Source organism: Hylaeus anthracinus, unplaced genomic scaffold (genome assembly GCF_026225885.1).
Source record: "Hylaeus anthracinus isolate JK02 unplaced genomic scaffold, UHH_iyHylAnth1.0_haploid 5, whole genome shotgun sequence".
In the NCBI taxonomy this organism is placed as follows: domain Eukaryota; kingdom Metazoa; phylum Arthropoda; class Insecta; order Hymenoptera; family Colletidae; genus Hylaeus; species Hylaeus anthracinus.
The window spans coordinates 10674029-10693830 of record NW_026535322.1 but is presented as its reverse complement, the minus strand read 5'-3'; the positions used below and the strand labels follow the sequence as shown (position 1 = coordinate 10693830).

At 40.9% G+C, this 19802-nt stretch overlaps 1 protein-coding gene across 4 annotated transcripts in view; it reads right to left on the bottom strand.

Moving 5' to 3' along the window:
- Positions 1-19802, bottom strand: part of LOC128895636 (transcriptional coactivator YAP1) — a 35722-nt gene that overhangs the window by 3427 nt on the left and 12493 nt on the right. The window contains exons 2-6 of one of the 4 annotated variants that reach the window (XM_054158393.1): positions 1541-1764; positions 968-1152; positions 675-878; positions 462-547; positions 1-317 (exon numbers count right to left, since the gene is read on the bottom strand). The exon at positions 1-317 is cut by the window's left edge and continues 3427 nt beyond it. In XM_054158393.1, the coding sequence (XP_054014368.1) occupies positions 506-547; positions 675-878; positions 968-1152; positions 1541-1764 (655 nt within the window). In that variant the 3' untranslated portion in view covers positions 1-317; positions 462-505. The remainder of the gene's footprint in view (positions 318-461; positions 548-674; positions 879-967; positions 1153-1540; positions 1765-19802) is intronic. The other 3 variants (XM_054158392.1, XM_054158391.1, XM_054158390.1) reach the window with 3 other exon arrangements.

Genomic DNA, 19802 nt, shown 5'->3' with positions numbered 1-19802 from the left:
TGTGTGTGTGTGTGTGTGTGTGTGTGTGTGTGTGTGTGTGTGTGTGTTATGGAATAGTCGTTACTTTACTTGGTAGGATCGCGTGGAATCGTTCCATTCGGTTTAAACGTATTAAAATTGCAATTTTTTTTTCTTTTGTTTTGTATCGAGTCGATTTCTTAAATTGCTTGCCTGTCATAGACAATTCTCACACCTCCACACTACAGCCACGTCAGCACGTTTTCAGGTTTCGTCGGATTGGGATTTATGAGCGATTGCACGTCGTCCAAGATGTCGCTACTGAAGTCTTCGCTCAACTGGAAGGAAGATCATGAGAACTACGTTAAATTCGACGCAACCGTGTACGCGTACTGTGAGCAGAGCTTGACGGAATTTCATTCGAATAATAAATAAGCTTATTATTCGAGCGAAATTCCGCGCAACTCTGCCGATAGGTGAGATCAACAAGTCCTAACAATTACCTGTAACGACGGGACGAGATCGTCGGTCGAATCGATATTGTCGCTCAGAGTAGAAAGATCTGGGGTCTCCATGGGTGCGCCTCCATCTGCAAGAAAAAAAATAACCCGTGTCTTTTAGCACCAATGGTACCGTTACGAAGCGTGTCTGATACTGATAGAAAAACAACCCGATTGTCTTTCGACCAGTGCTTTCTTTACGATATATTTCTACACCTGCGAGGATATCTCACCGCTAGTACCGTCCATGTTGTCGTCAATGTTCGCGAGGAAATCTTCCGGGGTGTGGGGCAATGAGTAAGCAGAACCGAGACCCAAACCGCTGTCAGCGCTTTCCTGGCGCGCGTGTTGCTCGTTGATTCCCGATAGGAACGGATCCATGGCAGCGTCTGTGGTGCTCTGTCGGAGCATCAGTTCTTGCTGAGGAAAGAAACATCGTCGCGTTAGCCATCGATGTCTTACTGGGAGGGGGGCAATGAATAAACGATCTGGGAACACAAATAACCAACCTGACGCATGATTTCCTGTTGCCGTTGTTTGAGACGTTCGCGTTCCATCTGTAGCGACTGGAGACGAAGCTTCTGTTGACACGCTTGCAACGTTTGATTACTCTGAATACCGCCACCTGTGGGTTGCTGGAGCCAATTCTGCGGTAGCATAGCGCCTGAAGTCGGGGCCCTCTGAAGATGGGACGCTGAAACGATGGTAATTCTTCATGAGTACGAGAGAGATTTTAGTTAGAGGTGGAAGCGCCAAGGCAACCAAAGGTACATGTGGTCGAATCTTGTATTACTATCGCGGAAACGTATGTACCTTCGATTGGAGCGTTTCTCGAGGAGCTTACGGATCAAAGCGTTAAGACAACCGAAGGCACATGTGGTCGAATCTTGTACTACCTTCGCGGGAACGCATGTGCCATCAATTGGAGCGTTTCTCGAGGCACCTAGGGACCAAAGCGCCAACGCAACCGAAGGCACATGCGACCGAACGTTGATGCGTCAAGATTCGGGCACATGTGCCTTCGATGGCTTCGATTCTTTGGTCCGCAAGCGATCTAGAACGAACCGAGACTGGAAACTTACGGATTCTCGGATCGAACCACGAGGTGGTGCGTGTCTGATGATTGATGAAGTAGATTTCTCCTTCGGGGGTGCGCGCCTGTTCCCATCCATCGGGCAAGGGGCCCAGGGAATTGGTCGCCCCGCTGGTGGACTTGCCGTTGTCGACGGCGGCAGCCACGGCCGCCACGTTCGCGGCGGCCGCTGTTTTCCGCGGGTCCTCCCATGTCGTGGTTCGCGTCAGGTGGCTGGAAAATAAAATTATAACGTGGTTCAGAACACGTCCGCGCTATTTTGTGCGTTACAGCGCGCGCGGTCCCGTGCAGAAACTGAATACGCCACGGGCGCGTACAGTTATCCACATATAGTAGGCGCACTCTAAAAATAGTTCCATTCAAAAGACGACGCGAAGGAGTAATAGCGGGCGCCTAGCGGTGTGCTCGGCCACGCAAGTTTTCGACCAAATCTCACTCGAATAAAACGTGGTGTCACAAATTCGCTCCTGCGCTTCGAACCTGCGACCATTCCAATCGTTTTACACTAGAATATTTAACGAGAGCTCGGATATCACAAATTTAGGGTTAACTTTATCTTGGGGCACCTAAATTTGTTAACTTTTTTTTTTTTTTTTAATCATTTAGTAGTTTTTGATGCCTAGATTACAAAAATGGAAGTTTTAATGTTAGACATCCAACGGTTTTAAAGTTATTCGTATCTAGAGTTGAGTACTTTTGGCGTATTTCGTTAATGCGACGCCATATTGGCTTTTACTCATGCTCTGTTAGGCAATTAAACTCCAAACCTACTCAGACAGTATTTTCGTAACATGTTTTACAATTTTAATGCCATCTATGTAATCGATCAACGGAGCGTGGATAAAAGCCAGTATGGCGTCGGATTAACCAGCCGAATACCCCAAAAGTGCTCAAATTTGCATACGCATAACTTTTTAACCGTTGGATTCCTAACATTAAAACTTCCACTTTTCTGGTCTAGGCATCGAAAGTTACTAAATGGTATTTAAAAAATGTCAATAATTTTTGGTGTCTCAAAGTAAAGCTCGGGTCAAATTTACTCCAGATATAGATTTTGGATTTTTACTATTTCAATGTTAATGGTTGTGTAGCATCGCGAATAAGTCTGGGAAAAATATTTTTACTGTCTGGAACAACTTAGAAGACACTTTTTTACCATTTTGCTTCTAGTACATAGTCGTGGAGCTATCGAATTGTCAGGCGCAGAACCTTGGAGATTAAATATATTATGTTAAGACCAAACCATGATAAAGGTGATTCATCAATAGACTGCGGATCTTTATGCAAAATAAAATCTTCACGAACGTGCCTACAAAAATTGAACCTAAATAGGAATTTATTTTATTCTGCAAATATTATAATATGGTAATTGATATTTCAATCTTTATTATATTCTTGTATATTGTTTACATTTTGTAGTTTCTTGCAGATTCAAATTTTCTATAAATGCATAAGGATCCGCAGTCTATTCGTCAAAGTGTTGCCATTGAAAATTTATTCGAATAACGAATAACGATCGAACAGTTGAATATAAAGTCAGTGTAAGAAGTACTCCCAATCACAAATTTAAAACAAAATTAATAAGAAAAGAAATAAGTGGTTAACATTAAAAATAATAAACTGTAATTTACGCAAATTGTACTCTATAAATATAAATATGTAATATGTTGTAATGCGAACGTTGGACGAATGTTAATATTTAAAACCACTAGGTATGTTTATACGTTTTATAGTTGTCAGTTATGTTTGCGTTAGTAATTTATTGATTATTCGTTCATTTTGTATTTTGTATTGCGATTTGATTTTGTCTATGATATGTTGTCTGTTGTCTTTGAATTTTACCAGTTTTACGCCGAACCTCGAAATAAATATCCTTACATAATAATTTATTTCGAATTGGTTCCTGTATGAATACTTGTTACACCGACTGTAACTCCATTCACCAGAGAAGTTGTTTGTTTTCCCGTCGTCGCGCGAAATTTTCATCCGAATAAGACTCGCGGACGGCAAAACGCAGGCCGTGATCGAGGATCCTCCGACGATGAGAAACTTCAGCTACGAATAATTCCATCGACGCCTACTCGTTGTTCGGCGAAACGATATTTCTTCCCTTTATTTATTTGTTCGTAGGATTTGTTTCGAAACGTCCCGAGAGAAATAAGCAGCCGCGAGTTAGATGCACGCTATTCGAGGACCTCGCATTGTATTTTAAAGACGTTCACGGGCGAAACTTATTACGGTACGCTTTATCATATTTCTGCGTGTACACCTGAATACCGTGTTTCCCGGTATGCCGGTGACTATTAAACTCTGGTAATAGGTAACGGAAATTAAGTTCCTCTTAGCTGCTCTTTACGCTATTCTTCCTTTCGACGCTGGTTAGAAATATTCATTTTAAAGTACGACAGCACGTATAAATATAAAATTAATTTTCTACTTGACTACACGCTGCTCTCTATTTATTTATTTATTCTTAGACGAGAATTTTTAGATTACCTCATTCAAAAGAAGCACAAGTGGTTCTTTTGAATGAGATGCAGAAGGTTAAGCCCGTTACACATCATTGCAAGTAACAAGTTCTTTTGTCTTCTGAACTTATCGTTTCTTTCCTCTCGATTACCACGGATTAAGGAGCTCTTGCCGTACACAGATTTAGCGTGTCTGGCTCCGATCTGACCAATTCGTCAGCTGCGAGAGATCACGCTTAAAGGGACTAGGTAGTTAAATTGCTCCCAAAATAAAGTCTCCTTTGAGAATTAATTTCAAGGGAATGAACACATATCTCGAAGCCGTCTCGTTAAAATTGCCAATAAATGAACATCGAACAGCCGAATCCTGAAGCCGTCACCTTTCCCTAAACAGAACGCCTATTTTAATTCTTGCCAACTATTAAAAGCGAATATATCTTCCGAACCCTTCGTTCGCGAACGTGCACAAAAATTTCTATTCCTACGCGTGTATACGCTAATAAAATTTGACGAGAAAGAGTCAGATCTCGTTTTCCCAGAATTTATTTCTAAAGGTCGCTTTAATTGCGAGAGGCAAGTTAATTGCCAGGCCCCCTCGATTAAACCCCAAACATGAGATTTGGGACCGACGCCGGCGCGGATGGAGTCGTTTCGAGTCCGAAACGGTTTTAGTTGCACGAAAACACTACGTTTCACGCTCTCGACAAAAATAGCGGCTAATGGCTGTGATTGCCGATTCCTGTCGTCATCGTGGTCGTCGTCGTCGTTGGTCGCGGTCGTCTCCCCGCCGCCCTAACCGTATTTACCTTACTCGCGTGTCATTTTTCAGCCGGGAGGAAGTGGAAAACACTACACCAGCCTCGGTCGCGTACGTGTGCGGCACCGCGATCTTATTTACCTTCGTGAAAACGAATACCTTTGCGAACCCGGTGCCTCGCGCGACTCCAAAGAAATTTTAGACACACGTTGAACATACGCTAACAACACGACACCCGTGTGCGCCGCCCGCGACGCACCAAAATTTTCCAAACGGACGGCGCGCGTCGCCCTCCGGATGCACCGCTGCGATTTACGGTCCTAATTTTTTTTTCTCGCCGCGTTTTTTCTGCACGGTATGATCCGAGAAACCGTGTCCGATTAACCCGATGGTGGTTAACAGCTTTGAGTTCAGAATATACAAGAGAAGAGCGGTTCTTCGTTGAGTTCGGTTCATTGAATTTTTAACTCTTTGCACTTAAGGCCTTTGTTCGACATGTTTCTTAGCATTCTATTGCCATGAATTCTAACCCCGGGTCCACACCGCGCGAACACTGGTTCGCGTACATCGTTCGTGAACATGGTAGCTAACGCTGTTATTCACCGGTTTTCGCCGTAGTGTGGACGGGAAATAGCAGAGTTCGCTAACAAATGACCCTCCTAATAGGCGGTAAAGTCGGTAAAGCCGGTAAAGTCGTAAAAGTAGCCCCGCTGGGTTAGGCGAAAACTGTGTTCGCGAACCAAGTTCAGCGATCCACTAGGTGGTGGATCCGGCGAACACGTTCGGGAAAAACATCGCCTTTTTCCCCGTTCTTGTCCCTTTTCAAACCCTCGGAGCTTGGGCATTGCTATTCTATCCAACTGTGGAGCTGGTCTTTATGACCAGCCGCAGGTAGGTACATACTCCAAAGGGATAATATGTGTGACCGAAGTTAACATTATTTTCTTATTACTCATCCAAGTTTGTATATTTTTTGTTGTATCTTGATGAAAGTATATGCAATATATTGGCGAGATTTTCCTGATGAAAATGGCACCAAACACAATGCAATTCAGACAACTTTAAGTTTCGTTTACTATATGCAATATTTTTATAATATTAATACTTGATTTTGTGAGCCAGTAACCGATTAGAAAGTCTCTTCGAAAATAGGAAACAGATTGTAAAATTCTTACCAGGAGATAATTAGGACCTATGAAAAAACTAGGTAACTTTTGTAGATATGTGAAACTGATACCCGACTTTTCAAAAATTCATTTTTTTTATGGAAAATAATAGCATTTCGTTCGTACTTGATTGTACCATCAATAGTTTCGTTTGTACCTTCATCGATTAATAAATAAAAAAAATAAATAAAAAAATGACCATCACCCGACATTGAGATTTTTGAAATCTGTTTTTTCCCTATTCATTAGAATCGTTTGTACCCGTTTGTATCGCTTTTCGTTTCGTTTGTACCTCAATAATTTATGATTTATAAGCAATTGTTTATACGCGTAAGGGGAGAGTTCGTCACTCATCAATTCTGCGTATTTCTGAAGAACTCATTTTGAAGTGGAAACGTAAGGGAATGAGACCGCGTTGTTTTCAAAATTAAAGTTACAGGCACAGAGGAAGAACAGATTAAACAAATTTTGAAAATTAATTTACTCCTTTCTTACGCGTACAACAAATGGTTGCAAAATTTTAACTAGTGAAGTATAAACGAAGTGAAAAAACAGATTGCAAAAATCTCAATGTCGGATGCTGGGTGATTTTTTTTTTATTTTTTTTTTTATTTATTAATTGATGAAGGTACAAACGAAACTATTAATGGTTCGATCAAGTACAAACGAAATGCTATTATTCTCCCTAAACAAATGAATTTATGAAAAATCGGGTATCAGGTTCACATAGCTAACTTTTTTAAGACGTGAAGCTGACAAGGGACGTAAAATGGTATTTTAAAAAATATTAATAGCCAAGCATACTGTCTTAAAAAAAAGGTCAACGAACATTTCTTGACGAATAGTATGTTTAATATATATATATAGGCTGTAACAAAATCTATTACTTATTATAAGCGAAGCTCAAAATTGTCTGAATTGCGTTGTGTTTGATATCATTTTTATCAGAAAAATCTCGCAAATATATTGCATATATTTACATCAAGATACAACAAAAAACGCATAAAAATTTGGATGAATATTAAGGAACTAATATTAACTACGGTCACGCATATTATCCCTTTGGAGTATCTGCCGGCGGGTGGTCATAAATGGTCGTTTGCTTTCGAGCATTTCCAACCATGGAGAGGATGCGGATCGCCCGAATCCACAAAATAACATCAGTTTCACAGGAGTACGAACATCGTAGATGTTCGCCGGCATGTTAGTAACAGTAAGAACACCCTCGCGAATGTTTTTAGGGTATGTTCTTGTTTCGTGTTCGCGCAATGTGGAGCCGGGGTAAGCTATCTAGATTTGAGAATAAGCACATAATCACCTTTACCTCACCGACAATCACTTTGTATCGATACCTCTAGCTCCAAAGAAATTAAACCTAAAAAAACATTAGGAAACCTAATGGCGATTGAGACTCACCTCTCGAGTGGAAAGAATAATATTTGTTAAATTAAATGATTAAGTATTACTCAGGTATCGATGAACGAAGTATGTTCGTCACCCTTTACGTTGACGACGGTACGAAACTAAAATTGCGGAACGATCAACCACCGCTTGGAAGCGAAAGTAGGAAAACTTTGACGCGCAACAAGTCACACGATTCCCTGAGATTTATCATCCGTCCGCTCGCGCTTAAACGCTTTTACGCGCGACTCTTCTAATTGCCGCGGTTAAACGTGCAACCTGAAACCGAACCACGGATTCTCCAAAACATCGTTAATCGCGCGAGGCTTCCGAGGAAGTCTCGGATCCGTGCACCGAAGCTAAAGAACGCATCGGTCGTTGAACGAGATTCTTATTTAGATACAAATTTCGAAGGACTGACGAAAGCCTGTTGCTCCGTTACTTGTTAAACGAAGATTATAATTAGACTGCGGGTTATGCAAAATTACAAGCTTCCAAATACAGAAAAATAATCGATACCTAAACGAAAGTCTCATATCTTCTAAACGTTGTAACATTTATACTTTTGTGCACATTCTCATAGATTTTCCCATAAGCAGTCTACTTGTATTATTCTTTTATGTTAACACTTTCGCTGCCGATGACGCACACGTGCGTCCAACTGAAAATATATGGTTGGTTTTATTATTTTGCAGTTTTCATTTTCTTTGTTCGGCAATCATATGTATAAAATAAGTTACCACAAATATATGTTTTTCAAAATAATCATATTAGAATATTAGTAAGAAATTTTTCATTAAAAAAAAGTATCATAACTGCAGCTCCCAGCGAACGGCTACTTATTTTCGTCCGCAGCGAAAGTGTTGAGTTACTTTTTTAATTAGTACTAAGAACCAATTCTGGAATGGACTGTCCGCTGGCATTATCGAATGTTCCTAATCTAAATGTGTTATTTAGTATTTCATCGGTGATGACTCAATTCGCTTAAGTCATCGTCGAGGACGCAAACAAGTTCTCCAAATCGGCCTATCGCGCAGTGCACGGGTTCGCGTTATTCACGACCGCGAAACAAATCTTCTTACTTGGTTAATAATACCCCGCGGAACGGAACGTTTGACGTAGTTTTAACATTGAGAGCATTATCCGATCGAAACGTACAGGGTGGAATCTCTTTACGAGTCTCTATCTTGGAAGCTTTCTCGTCGATTTCAATAATTACAATCCTTGAACTGTATTTCATCGCCCACTCATCTTTGACAGACTTTGAGAGATTCTCTATTTCGATTCAGAGATCCTTCGATTAAACAAATGCAATTTGAAATCGCGATCGACCCGGAATAGTTTCCGAGACATCGAGATATGTGGGCCACCCCGTATATTCGATCGGGCGGGTTAAGCTTCCCCTCTCCTTCCGCCCCAATCGTTTTCCATGATCCACGAGCGTCGAGAGAACTCGAGAAACGGGACAGAGGCGCTTTCGTCCGATCGCCAGATAACGGGTGTGTGTTTATTGCTTGCTTATCGATCACCGGAAGTTTCGAAGCTTCGTCTCAACAGGTTTTCGTTCCCGAAGGTCTTGGCACCGCTACCTCGCAGACCACCTTCAGACTTCGGACTACCTCGTCTCGCCTATCCTGTTTAGCGATATCTATAAGCCCTCTGAAGAAGATGACCTCTGGCGACGCCTGAAAATGTGTCACACATTTAAACCCGTGTACAGTAGAATCATTCTATCTTGTTAATCTCCTAAGAAGACTTCTACGTATACTAAACTAAACCACGCTAAGACGCGGTTTTTGTAAAAATGTCCCAAAATCCGCCAGGAATCGAACCCTAGCCTGCGCCGTGAGACTTCGTGACTCTACCGCTGAGCTACGATCGTACTCGACAAATATCTCTACAAAATTACGGTCCAAGTTACGAGACTCAATCCGTGAGCCGCGTAAGGAATTGATTCGGGCTTTTCCATGGGGGAAAAATTGCGAATCTGTCCTCTGGGGATATATGATCGGTGGGCACGACGGAATATACAGAACGGCGTGTTCCAAAAGCTACATGTCGCGGGTCTCTCCGAGAGCTGTTGGATACGTTCCAAGCGAGTCGAGTCGGAGAGAGGACCACGAGAGAGGCGGTAGCCAGAGAGGCAAAAGGGTGGAAGGGAAAGAAACGAGGAAAAGGGAGGGAGAGAGGAGAGAGAGAGAGAGAGAGAGAGAGAGAGAGAGAGAGAGAGAGAGAGAGCCAGGCAAGGCAGGCCAGGCAAGCAGGCGAACGGAACAGCCGACCAGGCGGCCAGGCAGGCAAGCTCGAGAGCATTGGAGAATTACAAGAGGGTTTCTGTGTGGCGCACGGCATACGGACTACGATGTATTTTTACTCCGGACATCACGGCGCCGGACAACTCGTAAATAGACACTCTCGCACCGACGCTCTCTTTCGCCTGCCTGCTCTTCTCTCCCGTCGTCGTGGTCGTCTTCGTCGTCGCGATCGTCGTCGTCGTCTTCGTCGCCGTGCCGTTCGCGTTGGCCTTCCCTTCTGGCCACCCTCCCTTCGAGAACCCAGAGACCGTCTTCAGAGGATCGAGACGACAAGCGGGCTCGTCGCCCCGAAGCTTTATCGCGCCAGTATCGTTAACACGAACTTTTAATGGTCTACGATCAATCCCGCTAAACGCTACCCAGTTCTCAATGCGTGATCCTCGATCCTTCCGGTTTAATATCCTCTTATACGGTACCACACTTTTCCGAATTTGCCTAATTAATATCAATTGGATACATCGAAGAAAAACAACATCCTATCCGCGAGGAGTCGAATTCAAGCCTACGGCGTGTCAGTTCGAGACGCTATCGTCGAGCTACGAATCACATTGTAATTTACATACGAAACATAGATCATAAATACGTACCAACAAATACATACAGTTGCATGGAAAAGTTTCCGGGCAAAAATAATTTTGGAATTAAATTATGTATAATAGGTGTAAAGTAGAAATACAAATACATCGTAGTAAAGAGCTCTTATTATACTATCGAAATGTACAACTCAAACATTTGATACAACAAGTAATAATTATTTATAACAAAAATAACGATTTTTACTTCTTCATAAGTATCCGGCCGAGTACAAAACATGAAGAAAGAACACGATAACTGAAGGAAAAATGTTCAAAAATGGTTACAAATGTAACATTATCATCAATATTCAGTAACCATACCCTGTGAAGCTATCACGGCGGCACATCGGTGAGGCATCGATTCAATAAGTTTGATGATTCTATCTTGAGAGATATTTCTCCACTCTTCTTGAATTTTTGTCCATAAAGCAGCTTTATTGGTACAATTAACAGTTCCTATTCTTAGTTCAAGCTCTTGCCATAAATGTTCTATGGGATTCGAGTCTGGAGATTGACTCGACCAATCTACAGGGTGTCCCAAAAATGTTGTAACATCTTGAAAGAGGTGGTTCAGGAGGTGATTTGAAACAACTTTTTCCTTAGCGAAAATGTTGTCCGAAGCTTCGTTATGGAGATATTAACGGAAAACACTGACCAATCAGAGTGCAAGTATGCCGGTCGAGGGCCAGTAGTGGGCGTGGCTATGCGCTAGGCGGACGCACTCATACGCTACCACGGCCACTCCAACGGTATACGCGCGCTCAATTGGTCAGTGTTTTTCGTTAATATCTCCTTAACGAAGCCTCGGACAACATTTTCGCTAAGGAAAAAGTTGTTTCAAATCACCTCCTGAATCACCTCTTTCAAGGTGTTACAACATTTTTGGGACACATTGTAGAATTCGGATCTTATTCTTCGTGAAAAAGTCGTGAAGCAACCAAGACCGATGTTTTGGATCATTGTCTTGCTCTCCCATTTGGCTGACATTAGTCACAGTACTGTTTCACGTAGACTTACAGAAGTTGGATTTCTTGGACGGGTTGGAGTTAAAAAATCACTGATAAGTAAAAAAAAATAAGAAGGCCAGATTAGAGTTTGCAAAGAAACGCCGGAGTTGGACAGTTACAGATTGGAAGAAAATGCTGTTTTCGGATGAAACTAAAATTAATTTATTTGGAAATGATGGGAGAAGGTATGTTAGACGACCACAAGGCACTAGGAATGATTCCCGATATCAAATACCAACAGTGAAGCACGGTGGAGATAGTATTATGCTTTGAGATGCATTTTCTTGGAAAAGCGTCGCACAGTGCGTCGAACTGTGGACAAAAGTCAAAAAATAAAAATTGTTTTTCTTCTTTAATTTGATTATTTAGACTTGTTTTGTAAGTAGAATTAATTTTAGTCTAAAGTTATCTTTCAACAGGATAGGTACTTCTCTAAAAAAAATTAGTATTTTTGTTATAATGGATCTGAATTTTCGTGGTAAGTTATCCCTATAATACTAATACTTAAAACTACTTCATAGCAGTTTTATGAAGTTTCAATAATACATGTAAAATGAACGATTTGCACTAGTTAACATTTTAATTTTGATGTTTCCTTTGTTTAACTTGAAAACAAATTTTTTCGAAAAAGCTGAAACGGTCTCTTCCCGGCTTGGCTTAACAAACTATTAGGTAGCCTACTTTAAGATAGTGAAAGAAATTCCTGCCCCAATCTGCCCCCTTTTTAGAACCGAATGATTGAATCACCGAGTCACGATCTCGATTCCGACGATCCGGCATAAACTATTTTATGTGTAGATATTATTTAAAATTAAATTTTTCTAGCATCTTTTTAAAATTAATTAATTAATTAATAATTGTTTAACAAAGATTTTGGTAAAATATTATGTAACAAACTTTTTCTTCATTGTTTTAACATACTTATTTACTTTTTTTACCTTTTTTATCAATTAGAATATTGTTGAATACTGATTTGATATTTGTCCTTATTTCTCATATACTCATCGCACTGTGCGTCGGTCCAATTTACAAAATTGAAGGTACTATGAACGCTCCTATGAATAGGGATATTCTATCAGAACAAATGCTACCTTATGCCCGTCGAAATTTGCCACGAGGATAGATATTTCAGCAAGACAATGATCCAAAACATCAGTCTGGGTTGCTTCGGGGCTTTTTCACGAAGAATAAGAATATAATAAAAGCTCTTTACTATGGTATATTTGTATTTCTATTGAGCTGTCTGGAAAGTCCATGCCGATTTTTAGTAGGCGGTACAGGTCTGAATATATCGGAATGGCTGAAAACAAATAATATGTGTACATCCCTTAACAGATGGAAAGGTTGTGGAACAAAATGGTACATATACGTATAATTCAATAAATATAAATCAAAATTCAAATATGCCTTTGAATTTTTTTTAAAAATAGCCATGAACTTTCCGGACAACCCAATACTTTACACCTATTGTACATAATTTAATTCCAAAATTATTTTTGCCCGAAAACTTTTGCATACGACTGTATTTCTAACCTCTCTTCCGACGGTCCATTTTTGATATGCCAGTAGTGGCTATAATTCGCGGTCTAGCGATGAATGGAAACGCGGTCTCCCTCCGAGATCTGGCACGGTATCGTCGATTCCCGAATATCTACCTCAAAAAGTAGCCGCGACTCGCGATTACATACACCGGCCAAGGCGAAACGTCTATAACGGGACGCTGTGTGTTCCCCCGGCCGCGAAAACGCACGTACGCGCGGTAATATGAATGAATAGTCACGGGGCGATTAAGATGTCATAGACGATATTTATGGAACTGCTCGGAAACGTTAACGGTATACGAAATTTAAAGTTAAACACGACTTGGCGCCACCGAGGACGATTCATACCCGGAAAACCGCTTCTTTATCCGAGCCAGATCTACGGAGTCACTTACCGCGAAGGTTATCCGTGAAAGGATGGCTTCTTTCTCGCATCCTCGAAACCACTCAACTCGCACCCCGTCGTCACTTTCCTCATCGTTCACTTGGGAGATTCCAGAAAACTTTGGGCATTTGTACACGTCCAAATAACGATTGATTCTTAAGCTTTTCGAGTATGGAAATGTTTCATCGACTAAATCACGACAGCGAGAAAAAACTGTGGCTGGCGTCGTCCGGCTCAACAAGTGTGCCAACGAAAAAAGGTGAAGGTCCCAGCTGTACGCTTAGGTGAATTATAGTGGTAATTATGCACCGTGTCGACGACCTCACCGATTTCAACGGCCTTGGCGTATATCGGAGGGGAAAGGTCACCCAGTGTTCCAGAGCCAAAAATGTTTGTCTCTTGACCTTAGTTTCCGAGATGCAATTATATGAATCCTTGAATCGTGGTAATAATCACTATATTCGATATATTTTGCGCATTTATCTCGCTACACCTGCGTTGCGATCGTTTCTCCGCTAGGCGGCGCTAGTCTTCAGCTTTCTCACGACCAAATGTTCCCTTCCATTCGCATACGCTACACAAAATCCACGGTCTGGCCAAGTAATTCTTTCAAAAATCATACCCCCGCTTCCTCTGCGCTCTAGATTAATCCTCTGCGGTCTTATGTCGAGCGAGACCCGACGAAAGTCTGCGGAAATACTATTGGAATTGATTTTTTGTAGAGAAATACCGTGGAAGTAGTCCGTCAATAGCGAGATCGTTAATCGAGGAGTCGAACGAACCGAGGCGAGCCGAGGACGCTCGAGCTGCCTTGAACTTTCGTTACATTCGAGGTATTCCCGGAGATTTGTCCTCCTATCTGGCATTCTGGCGCATTCGTAGCCCGACACTCTCGTCTCTACAGGTGTGTCGGGGTCTTTAGCCTCCGGTGGCGAGGTAAAAACGCCGATCCTCGCAGGCGGTCGCATTGTAATACTTTACGGGAAAGAGCACGACCCACTGCCTCTCCTCTACGATCGCTGGTGACGCGCGCTGTCGATGCAACCATGCAACGCTTCAGCGGTGCATCCCGACGCGAATGCAGGGCGTTGGAAAAGTCACCTCGACGCGCATATACAGTGGGTGTAGAAAGTATTCGTACGCCGATCAATTTCCAAAAAAACTTTTCTGTGAAATTGTAGTTTCTTAAATTCTGTTTTTATAATCGATGATATTTTACATAGTCTCGGAAGTCATTAAGATAGATATAGTCCAAGCAACATTTACTAGTTAATATAATTTGTGAAATTAACAAAAAAATGCGAAAAGTGGGTAAAAGTATAGAAGCAATAAGTATTAACGATTCGTATGACGAACAATTTACAGTAGAGTTTGTGACGTAAATACATTAGTTTATTACTCAGTGCGAATTAGAAAACATCAAATTTCCAGTAAAGTACTTTTAAAAAAGGCTCTAATAGAGGAATGGAAAAAGATAAAAGATTCCACTTCGAGTAACTAATAATTTAGTTACTTTAATGCTTAGAAAAGTTACAATAATTATAGAATCAAAAGGAAATCCCACGAAGGAAGTATTATATACTTATAAATTAATGTAAATTTCTTTCTTTTTTTTAATCAAGTTTTAATTATTAAACAGTTGTGCGAGTACTTATTGCTTCAACATTTCTATCGATTAATTGCCTTTTTCTTGTTGATTTCGCAACTTACATAAATAGCTATTTTTTTTGTAATTTATCTATTCCAGAGATTTCTGAGAGTATGTAGAATGTCATTGTTTATAATAAATAAGTTAATAATTTGACATATTTTTTTTTGGAAATTGATCGGTGTACGAATACTTTCTACACCCACTATACGACTCGTATCCCGGAAACGAGATCAAATTTTTATGTCTAATTACTACGATACAGATTTGATGCATTTACGATACATAACAATATAGAGAACATACAAAAAATATCCATCATATGTGTCGAATATATTCCACAATAAACACGTTGATCGCTACGTCACCCATATGTGGGTGACAGTGTTTTTCACTGAAAAACGAAAACTATTAATTCTGAAAGTTAAGTGTCATAGAAAATGAATTTAAATGAAATACTTGAATTTCGATAACGACACAAAAATAAATACCGCAATAAATGTTTCATTGCGCAGTTTCCAAAAATCTGTAAGCAAAATTAAATCGCAGTAGAAATTTCCAAGAGTATTAATCTGGCAGTGAACGTGTTAATATAACAGTATTGTTATTCCGTTTTGCATGAGTCCACATTCCTTTCGGTTATGCATAGCGTGTATTCGTTACATTAAAAAGGTATCTTGAATTAGGAGGTCTAAAAAAAGCTGTTTTTCGTGAATTTTGTTAAGATGGAAAAAAAATAATTAATTCTACCGAACTTTTTATCCTATTTTCATACACATTTGAGAAATCTGTACAAATTTTTTCAACAAGAAATATTCAAATTGGGTCGACTGCGAAGCACATTTGTAGAGCACCTCACAAATAAAACCTTCTATCGGCGGGAAAGATGCAAGTCGTAATTTTGGTTTGACACAAAAAAAAAAACAAAAGAAATGTTCATTTTCGTACATTTGTCTTCTGTGTGAACTAAGAAAATTCATACAAGAAAAATTTTAAACAACTTTTTTATCAAATTAAAGTGATTTTTTTCACCCAAAGAACTCGTTCTTCCTTCCAAACTTGCAGTAATTTCACATTTCACCATTTTTGGGGATTTTTCTTAGTTCGCATAGAAGAAAAATGTGTGAAAATGAACATTTCTTTTGGTTTTTTTGTCTCAAACCAAAATTACTCAAGTGGTTTACAAATATGCGTTACCGTCGACTAAATTTGAATATTTCTTGTTGAAAAAATTTGTACAGACTACTCAAATATGTATGGAAATAGAATAAAAAGATCGATGGAATTAATTATTTTTTTCTATCCTAAAAAAATTTACGAAAAACCGCTTTTTTTAGACCTCCTAATTCAGGATACCCCCTTAATTTCCAATGCAAAATATAGTATTTATTAAATGACCAATTGGACGAAAATTTTTATTTAATTCTCGATGTGAAAATTTTGAAAATAATACTCGTGATTTAAAAAATATATATATATGCATGTCGAAACGTGTAACCTCCTCCTTTTCGAAGTCGGTTAAAGATAATGATATATTCTCAGAACGTTTTTTAATTATTCAAGGTAGTCAAACAAAACTTAATTGGTACCTCAAACATTCGTGACTCGACTCGACTTGAAATTTCGTTATTCGAGATTCGCGTGCAGGTAAAACTTTTCTCGTCATCTGAATCCAGAGAAATCGACAGACTTTTCCACTGGATCGTTCGTCAGCAGATAATTACGCGGCGATGAGGGACTTTTCTAGCGCGCTGTGGATCGAACGTGACGTACGAGTAAAATAAAGTCTGCCGTGTATCGTTTATCTCTTGCGTTTTTAGTTCTCCACGCGTCACGGGCGTTATTTATCGCGTCCACCTTTCGTTTATCGAGAAGAACGTCCCTCGTCGAGGCGACACGAAGCGACGAGCTACTTGCGCATGGTCGCCGTCCTCCAAGGCGTTATCGATACCTAATTACCATCTCTACCAAGAGCTCGACGAGTTCAATTCGAACTAAGTATCTGGATGCGAGTGGCTTCGTATTTAATTCGTCTCTTAATTCACACATATTATTCCGAAGACTCTGTTACATTATTCTTAAGACTCGTAAACAAGGCTTCGAAGTTTAATTTTAATTTAATTTTACAATACTAGCTTCAAACTATTCGAGACCCTCGATTCTGATTTAACACGGAATTAAACCATCGCGAAGACTATGGAAATTGAAGATCGAATATCATTGGAAGACAATTTTCCCTAACTTATTATTTCTGTTTTGAACCACATGCTGCGACATCGATGGGCCCAATATGATGTTCCGTGACTCACGGGCTGAGTCATCTGTTCGAAATTTGTTAACGCGTCGAGCTATGCCTATGGCTGTAGTTTTCGAATTTTCGCGTCCTTTCGAACAGAACTGAACGCAGGAAAAAAGCGTCTGTCCACGTCGTCGATCTGACCCTGAGCATAACAGGATGCCGATGTCGCACGCGCTCGCGACTTTCACTGCATTCGAAAATGCATACTAAACGTCCTCGAGATGAATTTACGATAAAAAACGCCGGGATAGGTCTAAGGCTCGATTTTATTAGGTTGGCGTGCGACGAAACGAAACGTTCTTTCTTTCGATCGGGAGAGGTAACGATGTCATTATTCTTACAGTCGGTTAAGGAATACCAAAATGGTGGCATTTCACGGTGGCGGGAATAGTTCACGAGATCGTCGTACGCTGAGAACCGGCATTAAAATTTTACTACGTTAAAGGAGTGTATCGTTATTCAGAAAATGGATACAGAAACCACGATTTTCTGTCTCAAAAATACCAAAGCGGTGACTCCGACTATTTCGACAAACGCCTACCTATTCCTAGGTCGTTACCTTTAATAACCATGACTATCGTCGGATTTTTCACGGTTTCCAGGAATTTCGAGCCGGCCAAAGAGGCCAGAACTACCCACGGTCGCCAAAATGTCGAATGTCTGGCGTTCGCCGAACGCGGCTAGATAAAGGGGATCGTGCGAATTCCGCGGATAAAATGTGACTCTGCTCGTGACTAATGTTTCGTCAAACGATACAGTTGACGGAAAACCTTGGATGCCTGCTGGCTCGTCGTGTCTCGTGTGTTCACCTGGCGGCGAAACGTGTTTCTCTAGCTGCCAAGACCTTTCGTTGGAAACGCGCGCGCCTCTTAGCTAGCGATGGGATCAAGCGTATCGCAAATAGCACCGGGATTATCTTAAATACTAGATACTTTCAATTAAATAATACTTTCAAAAGAGCTATATTAGGAAAGTTTTCAAATTTTGTTCGATAAACATTTTTCACCATATGTTTTTGGACATACGGTCTTTCATGGACTTTTACGGTCCTGTCTAAGAGGCGCAATGGCTCTCAAGTGTCCACAGGCCCGATTGGTTCATTCCTCATAAAATACTCCATCTTATAAAATGGAGAATATACAAACGTCGTGCCATTATTATTTAGAACAATGGTCACAAATACAACCATACGATTTTGTTAATTGAAAATATATAGAAACGAAGTAAGGTATACACTGTGTTATATTGGTTCTGTCGATCGCCAAGTTCGAGCCACGGTCGCTTCGCCTCGAGGTGTGTAATACTCGAACCTAGGTAACGGTACCGACGTATAAGATTATACGGCGTGGTAACGCTTGAGCACAGCAAACGAAAGATCAAAGAAAAACAACTGTGGAATAGAAGCGATAAAGGCACCCGACTTAGGAAAATCTGGCGCCATCTATGCTCGACACGATTAAAATTTTTGGATTGCCAAACTTAACATTGAGTTGCTTTCGACCTGAACGAATTTTAACCCTTTGCACTCAAGGCCTTTTTTTCTTGTATCTACCAGCAACTCGAGATGTTTCTTAATACTTTACCGACCGGTAGCCTGTTAATCGTCTCTTTTCCATGGCAAACAATACTTTCTTATTTATTACTGAGATAGCACGATCTCATTGTATGCTTCCATTAATATGTAGATTATGAAATATTATATAAATATAATATAATATAATATAATATAATACAACACAAATGTTATGAAAATAAACAATATTATTGAATGTAAGTACATATATGTCCAAACGCTACCGGTCGGTAAAGTGTTAACATTCTATTGCTATGAGTTCTAAGCTATCGAGATTTGAGAATCAGGTTACCTTTACCGCACCGACAATCATTTTATTGACATTTCGAGTTCCAAAGAAATGAAACCTAAAGAAACATTATTGCTGATAGATTCGCTGCGTAAAATCTAACTGCGTGGGCCACGACTCGTGGCCCTTCCAAGCAAACGTCGCATGTGCGCAAGAAACTACTGCTGTCGATCAATTTTGATAAATATTACTTTAAACAAAAAGTAGCCCTCGAAGAGCTCCGTCAATCATTCCTATTTCCTTCCTCCAGTTACCGATGAACACGTTTCACGCCGACGTGTACCACCGGTGGCTCGCGCTCGACTCCCTCCTCGGCCGGCGCGTACCACCGGTGGCTCGCGCGCGCGCCCCTATCGGACGGCGTGTCCAACCGCGCCGCCCCGCGGGCGAGAAACACGAATAGCAGCGCCGGCGCGAACGTGCGAAATAGGATCGTCCCGAAACGAAGAAAGACGACCTAGAAGTCCGGCCAACGAAAACCGCTCCAGCTAATAAATATCGCGGGTCACCGATGTCTCGGGCGACGTTCAAGGCGTTAATAGTTTACGGTATCCCTGTGCTCGTTTTTCGCTTATTCGCGGCAGAATATAGAATCGACAGTAACGTTCCACGGGGCGAGGCGACGCTTCCTAGAAGGATTTCAAAGAGTCGGTTTGTCCGCGGCTCGAATCACGTTTCAATTACGCAAATTAGATTCTAATAAGTCCCGGTTCTGGATAAGATCCAAAAGCTCTCCCGAGAGACGGCCAGAGGTAATTGGACGAACGGGCGAGAAGAGGAATAAGAGAGAAGAGAAGCGGGGCCAGGGGCGAGGAGAGAGAGAGAGA